This window comes from Neophocaena asiaeorientalis, unplaced genomic scaffold (genome assembly GCF_003031525.2).
Source record: "Neophocaena asiaeorientalis asiaeorientalis breed wild unplaced genomic scaffold, Neophocaena_asiaeorientalis_V1.1 scaffold5, whole genome shotgun sequence".
NCBI classification, from domain to species: domain Eukaryota; kingdom Metazoa; phylum Chordata; class Mammalia; order Artiodactyla; family Phocoenidae; genus Neophocaena; species Neophocaena asiaeorientalis.
In genome coordinates this window covers 1,378,409-1,391,413 of record NW_020174698.1, presented here as the reverse complement: position 1 = coordinate 1,391,413, position 13,005 = coordinate 1,378,409, and the positions used below count along the sequence as shown (strand labels likewise).

General features: G+C 38.9%; 1 protein-coding gene across 5 annotated transcripts in view; it reads right to left on the bottom strand.

The window, feature by feature from the left end:
• MAP7 (microtubule associated protein 7) overlaps positions 1-13,005 on the bottom strand; it is a 163,765-nt gene that overhangs the window by 26,194 nt on the left and 124,566 nt on the right. For 4 of the 5 annotated variants that reach the window (XM_024759109.1, XM_024759108.1, XM_024759112.1 and 1 more), the window contains exons 4-7: positions 10,938-11,101; positions 10,017-10,134; positions 6,068-6,178; positions 525-638 (exon numbers count right to left, since the gene is read on the bottom strand). In XM_024759109.1, coding sequence (XP_024614877.1) covers positions 525-638; positions 6,068-6,178; positions 10,017-10,134; positions 10,938-11,101 — 507 coding nt within the window. The remainder of the gene's footprint in view (positions 1-524; positions 639-6,067; positions 6,179-10,016; positions 10,135-10,937; positions 11,102-13,005) is intronic. The other variant, XM_024759111.1, reaches the window with a different exon arrangement.

Genomic DNA, 13,005 nt, shown 5'->3' with positions numbered 1-13,005 from the left:
TTATAGAGTTTTGAAAGGGTACTATTCCTCAATTACAGATAAAAGACTAGCCCAGGGAGGATGTGACTAGTCCACAGCTACCTTATGAAACACTATGCTTAAATCGGCTTGTGCTTTGAGTTTATCCCCAGGCCCACAAATTAGTATTAGATATTAAATTATTTCTACCTTTGATCATCTGCTCAGATGCAGGGGCAGAAAGAAAGGTGGGTAAGGGATAGGATTTTCTGGTAACACTATGAACAGACAGAAGCCTCTGAAGCCATCTGATCACAGGGAGGGGCATCCTTTACCTGCCCGGCATCTGGTGTCCAGATAAGATGCTAAGACGGATGCTCAGAGGAAACGATACCAGGGGCATGAAACCAACACCAACAGACACATTTCCAACGCCATTCCACCAGGAGGAGGAGAAGCACGCGATGGGAAAAATTGAGATGGGATTAGATGAAAATGGGTGGCTTAGAGACGCTTCTAAAGGAGGACTTTACCTCACGGAGAAAGTTGCACCTTGACAGTTTTACCTGTATCTCCAGACAAGGCAGCTGTGCTTTTACTTCTGGCCAGGAACGAATGTGTGGGCGTCAGCAATCTGTTAACCACGCTGCTCTCCCATGGGCTGAGCTGCAGGCGGCGAGCTAAACGTCACCACATAAGTGAGATGTTAGAAGCATTCTTTCCAGGGGCGAGGGGGTGCAAGGCATCACCCCTATCGCTCCCACACGCCGGGCCTTCGCGAGAGACCTCGACAGAGACCAGGCTGTCCGGGGAGGAAGCTGGTGGAGAGTCAGGGCAGGAGGGACTCTGCTCAAAGGAGCAGCTATTCCATAAGGTGCCTCTCTTCAAGAGGTTAAGTTTGTGGCAGGCTCTGTATTAGTTTTATGGACACAGATTTTGCTAACCACCCTCCTATGGATCCAACAGGTAACAAAACAGAAGAACCATTTCCAGCAGGTTTGGCATGTATCTCTGAGTCTGTCGAACCCATCTGCCCTCATCAGGATGGGCGGTGAGCAGACAGCACACACCTCAGCCAAAAGGCGTCCTAAGTACCCTGAATGTCAACTTCAACAAAGTCGAAGCTTCATGCAAGACTGGAAATATGTGGGTAGAGAAAAGGTCTCCATTAAATTTTGCTACATCTCCATGAATTGCTACTTGGGCAACTGGAGGAAATTAGATATAATAAAGTGAAAGAGGACTCATGCAACGTTCTATGTAAGTTTTTCTTTTGACTTTCCCATTTAGCAAGCAAGTTCTTTAAGGTCCCTGGTTTGGCAAAAACATAAAAATTCTGATGGAGGATAAGGGTAAAGCTGAAGATAAAATTAAGATAGAAAAGCCAAAACTCAATATAATCATAATGTCAGAAATTACTAGTGGGTGTGTGAAGAGTCAAGAAAATAAATTTAAAATGATGCAATGAAGTGGAGTCCCAAATTGTACTGGGGCTTCACAAGACCACTGTTAGGAAATGCATGCTAATTATAAATTAATTACTTTGCTTACACTGTTAGCTTCCAGTGATGGTCCATGAAAATATAGAAGCTAGTTTCCTAAGATATCAGGAAAGAAGCTTGCAAAATCCTACAAATATCACTAAAATAAAGTGATCATATACACTTGACCCTTGAACAATACAGGTTTGAACTGCGCACATCCACTTATACATGGATTTTTCCACATTTTATATTTCCCAATAAATACACAGTTGGCCCCCGGTATCCATGGATGCAGAACCGGCAGATGCGGAGGGCTCACTATGGAACTTCAGCATCTGAGGACTTGGGTATCTGCGGCGGCTCCTGCAACCAACCCTCCGCGGATACTGAGGGAGGACTGTATCTCTATTTTAGAATACACTTCCAAGTCGCTTATAAAAGTCTTTCAAACTGTCTAAACCTGACAAGGCCACTTCTGTTCTGCACCATAAACAGCAGGTGCAAGTCCTCTGGTCTCTGGAGCAACTGTCCTTATAATACATTTTTATATATGTTATATTTTAAAGAAATGACTTCTGAATTCTAGGAAATTAGTTTTAGTTAATAGAAGCCATCCGATGTTAAAGGCTGTTGTAGAAAATATCCGCTCCTATTTGAAAGGAAGTATCAACCTCCAATAAGTACGTTAATTATCGGACTTTATTTTAAAAGAGTAGCTATTTTGATGAAGGTGCTGGTGAATTTAAGAATTAGTGAATTCTTTACTAGAATTTCTGTTTATTGGGAGAGTCTTCATGGTTAAATTCAATCTGCTGACAAATAAAAAGATCTGTTATAAAAACTATTGTAATAGTTACACCGTTAGTAGAACGCACAGTAGGATAAGTGCTATTATAAACTATAGTATGGCAGAGTGTGTGTGTGTGTGTGTGTGTGTGTATGTACCGCAGAATATAGTCTAACCTAAAATTAGAATACATTCAGAGAATTAAATCAGTGGGAAAAGTGATTAGGATTAAATTAAAATCTTCACTAGAATTGTATTTTCAGTAGATGATGAAGGGAAGAAGAGGTGAATGTTTCCTTTTCTTAGATAAACTCTGTAGGATAACTGGCTTAGAACTGTAGAGATGGTTTATCAATGAAAAGCCATGTCTTTTTTTCCCCTTGATTGAGAAGCTCAATTACTTTATTTCTGTTGGTCTTTAAGGCATCAACCAAAGAATCTGCCTCAAATGAAGATCATTAAACACTCTCTCTGACTGGTGTTTAAAGCAAATCCAAAGAGATTTGTTTTATAGCTTCGAAACTGTGAATGAAAGATTTTGAGAGGAGAAACGTTTCCACTTCTATCACATTCATAACTATGCTCTGAGCAAGAGAGAAATAGATCTCTTCCATGACTTTTTAGTAAAGGTTAGTACAGGAGAGTTACTTTATTGTTTTTTTTTTTTTTTTTAACCTAGAGAGGCCTAATTGTGAGATGATAAGATCCCGAAGGAAAGGTATTAATTCTCATGAAACAACTACAGTATTGATCCTACTTAAGCACTTAAAATGAGATATCGACAATTCCCATAAAAGACCATCTGGTCCAAGGACACAATCAAACATTAGAGATATTTGTGCTACCCTGTTCCTTCACAAGCAGGAGATCACTATTCAGTTCCAGATGATGGGTGCCATGCAGAAATCAGGCAAGTGTTGCCACATCCTGACCTAAATGTCATATGAAATCTTACATTTTTAAATATGATGGCAATTAATTAGATCTAAAACAGGAACAAAAAACCCCTGCTCTGGTCAAACAGAACACGTGGGCAGGATTCAGCTTTAGGTCCTCCACCATGTCCTCTAATCTAGATCCTGGGGAAAAAAATGTATGAACTAATTTTCAGCAAAGAGTAGCCAATTTCCTTCTTACTTTTTTCAAACGCCCTATTCTTCTTCCTTGAGAAAAAAGCTGGTTAAGCAGGAAGCTTAAGATAATATGCGATACACATTTTTAATGCAAAAATTTCCAGGGGCAATATTCTCTCTGTTGCAGCGATTACAGAAATCTTTGGTAATCAGGGGTTTCCTTTAACTCGGGCATTTTATCAGTTTATGTGACACTATATTCAGGTGTGATGGTCAAAATATTTAAAAACTGGTGGGGCAAGGCACCAGTAGAGCTCTCCTAGTAGAGAACACTCTGTAGCACAGCTCGGGGAAGTGGATATTTACCAACTGGTATGGAAATATTCCAGCATTTTGAATAACCAGCAGAGCATTCCAGCTGAATGTCAACTTTAATAGTATCAGAGCTTCAGTTTAATATCAGCTTTAAGGCCTGTGCAGGGCTGAGAAAGCTCAAACAATCTAGTAATGGTGTACACTCTCTATGATCAGACTGTAAAAGCCTCTAATAATTTGATAAGAATGCTCTCTACTTTGATAATAAAGCATAATCGAATTTAAAAAATAGCAGAAAAGAAATTATACTAACTAAATTACTTAAATCTCTAAATTAGAGAACTTCAAATGCAGAAGATTTCTATTCTCATTAAAAGACAGAGCCCTCTCACTGTGCTAGTTCTGCCTAACTTAAAAAAAAAAAAATCGCTTCCTGGACCACACGGGAGCCCCTGGATGAAGCGGATCTTTCTTCCAGGCTGACCTCGTCAGTTAGACCAGAACTGGTTCACAGTTCTTTTGATAAGGGGGAAGGAGACACGGAACCCGTAAATTTAGTGCTCTCCCCCTTATCCTTTTAGTCCAGCTTAGCATTGGGTTTTATAGGCCTGCACCATGATTCAACGGGCAATTTCCTGGCCCCAGCTATGAACAGCTTATTGAACTGCCCCTGACCCTTAACCTCACCCAAAGGAAGAGCGCGTGGAGTCAGGATTGATGTAAGGAAGGACGTCCATGAAGGAGAGAACTACAAATGCAGCGCAGCAACAACATGGGTTGGGAGCTGGTGATCTCTGTTCTAGTCCCTCTTCTCCAGCGATTAACTTGTAGGATTTGAAGTCAGGCCCTTCACCTCTTAGGGACTCTATTATCCCAACTGAAGTAGATGAGCCAACCAACAAATTTTTCCCAGTTCTGAGATCCAATTACTTAAGGATATTCAATCAGATATTGTCATGCAGAGTCTACAAAACATCTTATTTCTAGTTGACACAGCACTGTCAATCCACAGAAGTGTGGACAGTACTCTGTTCGGTTTATTGCCCAACTGCCTACCCCCAACCTTGCCCCAGTTTCGGCTACGGGATTGTAGGAGGCAATAAACCAAGGTTTAACTGAAAACTGCCGTGAGTCCCAGTTATAGTTTGTCTTAGACCCACGTTCACAAAAATATAAAATTCAAGTGCTAAGCGACCAATCCCAAAGAAAAGATGAATACACAACTGTTAAGAATAGCATGCTATATTTTACGTTATTTTAAGGGAATTGGTTTGAAAATAAAGGCTACTTATGAAAGGAACTTCAATTCATAACACTTTTCTCTAACATATAAAAGGCCATTAATTTGACTACATGTCTAATATCAACGATTTAGGCAAACTAGGTTAAAAAAAATGATTTAGGTTAAAAGGCAAGAATAGGCAGTTGATTCATTTACTGCTTTAAGAGATTAATTATAACATCAACGCATTATATTGTACATAACAATGACACCATAACTTTTATACAATACAAAATATACAAATACACATACACACATATAGAACATGCACACATTACATTCTTTTTAAAGACTATAAACACTTCAAAACCAATCAGTTTCTTAATAAAGCACTCAAAGTCACCACAGTTTGTTACTTTCAAAGAGTATGTGTTTTTATATTGCACAATAATTCTTTGGTTTTTTAAATTTAAAATCATTTTAGTTATGTAAAACAAGCAGCTTATCTTAAAAGCTCGATTTTTCATTCTATGATGCGTAAAATAAAACTTTCATTTCATAAGTAACTCAACATTCATGTACTGTAAATCCATGGGATGAACAAAACTCAAAATTCAAATAAAATGTTAATTGGAGGACTATGAATATTGAAATTTTTAGGAGGCTTAAATAATGATGTTCTTGAAGTTAGGCCAAATCCCTTTAAATGAATGGACACCAGAAAACCAGTCACGCACACACAGGAAATGCAGCAAGAAAGGTTTGGTTAAAGGAGAAATAAATTAGCAAAATGAAATCTATCAACATGAATCATTTAAAAAGGTCTTTTAGAAAGTTAAAGCCTGGAATTCCCCAAGTACAGATGAAAAGTCAAAGACAATCTGATTGAAGTGAAATAAATGTTCATAGCAAAGATTATTTGCATGTTGGTGGATAAGTGGGTGATTTCTGGAGCTGTAAACTCATGTACTAAAAACTTGAGAGAAGCACCGCTTTCATCACTGCTAAATGCAATCATTCAGCCAAGTTCTAAAATGAGAACCGTTCTTGTCGCAAGGAAAATGCTGCTCAGACGTTTATTGCTTTTTTACTCTGAAGTTTTTTTCTTCCTATTTAAGAAACGTAGGGAAAGCAACTTCAGATGCTTACTTTTATCTGTAAACATCCAGAAAAAAAAAAGCATTAAGGAAATAACAGAACACTTTTTTTGTTTTCCTTTTGACTGTACCTCTATCTGGAGAATTTAGTAAAGTTGCAGATGAAGAGGAGAGCCGCTTGCTAATGACGGGATCAACATGTTTCGAAAGATTCATGGTGGAAACTGACCTCCTGTCTGGATCTAAAACAAATGGAGATAATGCTAATTGACAGCCAGCATGCAGGATTGCAATTTCCTAGTTCACTGATGGAAGGAAAAACTAGGATTGGATGCTTTCAGCTCTATGACTAGATCTTTACTATAGCACAGTTTTCTAAGTGGACATTTTAAAGGTAACTTAAAGGCTAGAAATAATACTCATTTTTCTTATAGGAAAATAAAAATATAAAATAACTATTCAGCTCACCAGTTAGTCAGCTAGGGAAATTCAAGCATATTGTTATAATACAACAAATGTAGGAAGACCAAAGGAAAGCCAGCGGAGGACAACGAAAATAATGGAAGGGGACTGTGAAGCACAAAGGGGCCCATAAAAGTGAACGCCTTGGGCTTCCCTGGTGGCGCAGTGGTTGAGAGTCCGCCTGCCGATGCAGGGGACACGGGTTCGCGTCCCGGTCCGGGAAGATCCCACGTGCCACGGAGAGGCTGGGCCCGTGAGCCAGGGCCGCTGAGCCTGCGCGTCCGGAGCCTGTGCTCCTTCCAAAAAAAAAAAAAAAAAAAAAAAATTGAACGCCTTCATGATTTCCCAAAGTGTGAACAATGGGGTAGTAATAGTGCTGGTAAGCTAGAATGCAAACACTAGAATAAAAGGAACACCAGGTTCTGTGCGTCTGCTGATACCTTTGCTTGTAGAGTCATTTTACCCAGGGCATTAAAGTTCATTATAGAAAAACAGATTAAAAAGAAAGAAAAAGAAACCCTTTAGGTGTGGTAAGAATGGCCCCCAGAGCAGTTCTTTTTTTAAAGTACACTAATAACCACTCCTCTGTGCCCATAACACAGAGTTTAGTGTGGTTTACAGATGTAGAATCAGCCCACAAACCTGCCTAACAAAACTGGCAGCAATGCAAAGAAAATCAGAATTCTTTCTCTTTAAGTTTATTAATAATATTCTTACTGCAGTTGGATAATTTTAGGGTAATTCTTAAAGTTCAAGGCAGAAGAGAAATAATAGCTGTATAAAAGGCAAAAATCGGCTCTGATAGTTTGTTCTCCGTACAGTGGAACTAGGCTATAACCACACTCACTAGCGTAAATCACGTTCCCTGAATAAAACTGTGCATAAGGAAAAGTCTAAACATCTCATCGTTATACTTACGTAGGATGCAGGGAGTTTTTCTGGCCTATAATAGCCAAAGTTAAAGGGGTTTTGCCATATTTTATTTTATTTTCTATGGTTAGCTTCTTCTAAAACTGAAAACAAACCACAATATTCCTCGTGAGAGAGGCCTTCAAACCCCGTTCCCACTGGTCTAACTAACCCTGGTGGTAAAAATGTTAAAATTTCCCCCACAGAATAACCATTTTGGGCCATTATTTACAGTGTGCAGGAGATAAGCAAGTCTTCCACCAACATCAGACATTCCTGTCTTCTACAGGGACTCATCTTTACGGTTGAAGCAATTAAATTAAAAATTTTTTTATTTATTGAAGTATCCTTGACTTACATGAAGCAACTTAATTATTAAAAGGAAAATAACCAACCATCATTTCTGTGACTCAAATTTACACTTAACTGATGGGCTCTTAGGGCAATCCTAACAAAGAAAAGATTTAGGGTAAAATGTCAAAAGGAACATCTTAATGATAAAATGTGAGGTTCAAGGGCACAAGGAAGGAAAATCAAAGTCATTTCTAGGAGATCTTACAGCAATATCTTTTCTGATATTGCTTTATATGTTAAGCTTCAGTTGGGGGGAGATTGTGTCTACATGCAGGCCTAACATGCATCATTAAAATTATGGAGATATAATATGTATTTATTATATTACTTAACATGTAAGAATTTTTAATCTTTTTCTTTTCCTCTCTGAACAAAACACAGATCCACAAAAGGATTCATGAAGAATCGGTTTAAAACGTATAAAGTTTTACAAAGCAGTGCGAGCTGATGTGGGAGCAGTGAGACAACACACTGATTTAATCTGGATTAAATTCAACTTCTAGGATTTGTTCATTGTACCTACCACAAGTTAGGCCTTGTGGTGAAGTAAGGGGTACTCAAAGTGATCAAGACCTAGTCACTGCTCTCAAGATCTCAGCACATCATTCTGACCTTTGAGAATTTTGGCAAATTCCCATTATTTTCAAACTACTCTGTTGCAGTATAAGAGCCATTTTCTCTAATTCACAAACCTTATAAAAAAGGATTTTATCCAACGGCTCACAAATACAACGCTGGTTTCTCTTGCTCTGAGTGGCAATAACAAAGGTTATATATTGAACTGAGTGTGGAAGCAAGAAGTAAAGCTAAGTAACTTGCGTTCCCCTCAAAGATGTTTGAAAATCTGTAACAGGTTTACATGTGTAACGTGCACATGTAAAACAGGAAGCCAGGTAAAAGAAAAATAAGTAAGGTTTTAAAGTACATACCATGACAGCTTTTTTGCATGGAACAAATATGCAAAATTATCCCTAGAATGAAATATCACATGTAAATGATCCTTATGACCACAGATTTGATATGTGCCCCACAGCAAATACCACTGGGTCATGAAGAGCCAAGGGAAAAAAACATGCTTTCAAATTTGGTTCACTGCAAAGTTGTGGCAACATGCTTTTAGATCTTTTTAAATGAAGGGGTTATAGAAGACACACTGAATGTTAGGAATGAAAGAGAATAAAGCAAACGAAAATCCATAGCTATTCAGATTAAAACTGAAAGTGGCAACAGCTGTACTGATGGGGCGGTTGGGTGGATAAAGCCACACTGGATGTACTTTGAGCCCTGGTGATGTATTAGTGAAAAAACGTTTTTTTAAGGTTTTATCCAAAAGGATCATTTAAAAAGAAAGTAAACATAGTACATGTAATTACTTTATTTCAATACCTTTAAGTCACCTGAGTCATACTATCAACACTTGAGAAACACTGTGCCACGTCCCAGATCTAGGTCTATGCAACAGGATATTAAGCATGCATTATGACTAAGGTGGTGATGGTTCAGCTATCGATGAACTGGCCCTAGGTCTGAGGTGCTAGCTACAGGTCAGGCAATCAGCAAATCACAAGGATGTCTGTACCAGGTTTTCTAGTACCACCAAAAGTTGTGACGTGGTGGTCCAGTCCTGCTAAATCGAGAAAGGTGAATGATGACTCAACAAAACCACCTGGGGACAGAATGTAAGACAATGATTTTTCAAAGTAAATTAAAAAAAAAAAAAGCTTATTAGACTCACACAAATGAAAAAGAACTGACACACTATATAAAATTCAAGGTGTATTGAATTTACAGTACAAAAATAAAGCCTTTCACTAAATCCAAATCTCAGTACAATTTTATGTCAATTCAAGAACAAGGGAACATCCATTTGCTTGGACATCTACTATTTCTAGCTTCAGAAATCTGTATTTTCTCTTGAAGAGCCTTAGTGTTGCATATACTTTAGGGTCAGAATACATAAGCTCATAGTATTGATTCTGATTGTCAATATTGCTATGGTTCTTCCAGAGAAAAAGACGAAACTGGTTAACCTATTCCATAATCCTGAAACCACTATGCAAATGAATTACTTAAAATAATGTAGAGTTGAAAGTAGTTGTTTAGAAACATTGCATAGATTTCCAATTCTTTAAAGAATTTTGTAAAGGACGAGAAAATCAGCCTGTGTGGAGGGAGGGAACCTTATCTTCTTACCTCCATCACCCTCTTATCCTCAAACAGTAGAAGCATCGTTTAAGTGTAACTTAATTATTTCCGCAGGATTTTTGTTTTGCAAACACAGAATAAAAAAGCAACTGTGACTTGTACTGTCCAGAAAAAAACAGTGATTTTTGAAAGCGGTTACTGTCTGTTTACCTGCGCTGTGGATACTGGGGCTCCCGTGGAGAGCACCTCCCCATGACCACCGGTTATGCTTCTGTTTTGGCTTCAGGCTCCTTTCCATTGTACGTCGTACAACGGCTTCATGGCGTTCCTTAAAGGGAAGAGAGGAGCTGATGATTAGATTCCACCTGGATGCCTGAGGAGTCTTCAACTTAAGGCAGAGTGGAGAGAGAGGTACTACTTAAACTTCCTAAGTCCTACACCTTAAGGTGAGAGTAATATCAACCTGGGTGGGGGGTTACTGAAATTATTAGGTTCCAGTTGATAAAACGCTTGGCATACAGCAGGTACTTAAATAAATGACGATTACTATTAGTACTGGGAGTGTGATGCTTCCATCAACTCACATAAGCCTGGCAGTGCAGGTCTTAGCTTAAACACATGTGGTACTGTATTTTAAAAACAGCATCTGGAATCTACGGATGTGGGTAATCCTAACCCCACAACTTAATGGATTGTATGACTTTCTGTAACTTACCTATTCTGAGTCTAAATGTCCATTTTCACAAAAACTGACAACACCTACTCAAGGATTGAATAAGAGTTAAATGAGACAATCTACGAGAAAATGTTTGTAAATGGTAAAGCCCTACAGAAATCCAATTACTGGGAGTAGTCTTAAGACTTCAGTATAGATGAAGTAAACATAAATAAGTTATAGGCCTAGACCAGAGAAATGAGCTTTTAAAGTTCCTGGGGCAACAGTGACAATCATACCATTCTCTACCTGATTTCCACACCACAACCTCCCTAGAAACTATGACTCTGTAAATCTGCTGCCTCTGAGACATTCTTGGTGTGCATCCCAGCGCCTTAACGGGAAACTTCACAGTAAACGTGCTGTGTTTCTTAAACAGACGAGCCTCCCACGTTTCCCCCAGAGCAGCATCTCACCTTGTCCTCCTCGAGCCTCTGCCTTCGCTTCTCCTCCACAGCAGCCCTCCTACGTTCCTCTTTCAGCCTCTGCTCTTCTAACTTCTTCTTCCGCTCCTCCAGGTGCTTTTCGTAGTGCTGCCTGGCTCGCTCTTCTCTCTCTAACCAGATTATTTCTCTTGCAGCTTCAGGAAGAAAAATGAGGGAAACCAAACACAGGCAGGTTTAAAAACTTAACAGTTAGGGCTGTAGAAACGGCCCACATTTAACAAACATGGATGGGGTCTTTGGTTTTAATTAACCAACCATGGCCTTTGCTTTTCTCAAATTTTCAGGAAAAAAATATTACTTTTAAATTTTTAGCGTAACGTAATATGCAAACAACGAGGCCAGAGAAGATGCACTGAATTCTACTCTTTGGGAAGTGGAACAGCCCTCTAGTTTGGTGTATTATTACTGCAGGAGAGTGCATGCATCACATCTCAATGCTGATAGCGATGTGATGCACTCAAACCCATAGTACCATCTGTCTCTCTCTCATTAAAACATGTGATATCCTCCAGATCAGAAGTGTGTGCCTTGGGCTTCCCTGGTGGTGCAGTGGTTAAGAATCCGCCTGCCGATGCAGGGGACACGGGTTTGAGCCCTGGCCTGGGAAGATCCCACATGCCACGGAGCAACTAAGTCCGTGTGCCACAATTACTGAGCCTGCACTCTAGAGCCCATGAGCCACTACTACTGAGCCCACGTGCTGCAACTACTGAAGCCTGTGCGCCTAGAGCCTGTGCTCCGCAACAAGAGAAGCCACTGCAATGAGAAGCACACGCACCGCAATGAAGAGTAGCCCCCGCTCACTGCGACTAGAGAAAGCCCGCACGCAGCAACGAAGACCCAATGCAGCCAAAAATAAATTAATTAAATAAAATTTTAAAAATTTACGAAAAAAAAGTGTGTGACTTCATTTGTTTCAACATAGCATTGGTTCTGTAAGTGTTAAAAGGATTTGGAAGAAAATCCCAAAGATTGATAGTTGATGAAAGGTATGCCTCACAGGCATATCACACTGAGTCAGTAAAAGGATGTCAGGGATCAAATAAACAGCCGACCTTGTGTCTGAAGAGTTCATAATCTATTTAGGTAAGACTTAAAAAAAAAGCTGAATGAAAATATACAACTCAAAAAATATGGTTCAATGATGGAATGCTTCCTTTCTTCTTTACATATATATGCTCCTTCCTCATTTCAGGGAAAAATAAATCCCACAAAACTTTAAAAAATATGATGCTTCCTTCAGCCGTGACAGCTAAACACATTTTTAATGTGAGTTATTAACATTGTTGGCAAAAGTGTCCAAACAAGATATCAAGCATAAACCTGGAGGACACTATGGTGGTATATCAATTAAAATGTTACTTTTTAAGGGAAAAACAATAAATTCAGAACATTTTGCTTCCTCTAAATCTTTGATATTAGAGATTCTGTATTTCTGCTACCATTAAATCTTTCCAGAGCTATTCATTTCAGGAGACAAATCTACTGAAATGGATCTGAACTGGCTTGACTTTCATGGAAGGAAAAGCATGAGGACAAACCCACAGTAAGTTTGTCCTCTGACATCACTCAGGGTGGTACACAGAGATCTGGGTTTTCCCAGCAGCTCTGCTGCTAACATATAGGGAGACCTGAACAATTTCATTTGGATTTCAGTTTACTCTTGCCTAAAACATGAAGAAATTGATCTTCAAGGTTCCTTCCTTCCAATGTTAAAAGCCCATGGTTTTAAAGAAATTCTCAGGCCCAAGTTAAAAGTTTACTCAGAGAAAAAGCATATAGTATGTGCTCAATAAATATTTACTGAATGATTGAATAAATTAAAAAAATACTCTGAGAACACATATTAAAGGTAACAGATAGACAGCATTATTCACAATAGCCAAGATATGGAAGCAACCTAAGTGTCCATATCAATAGATGAATGGACAAAGAAGATGTGGTATACATAGGCCATGGAATATTACTCAGCCATAAAAAATAATGAAATCTTGCCATTTGTGACAACATGGATGGACCTAGAGAATATTATGCTAAG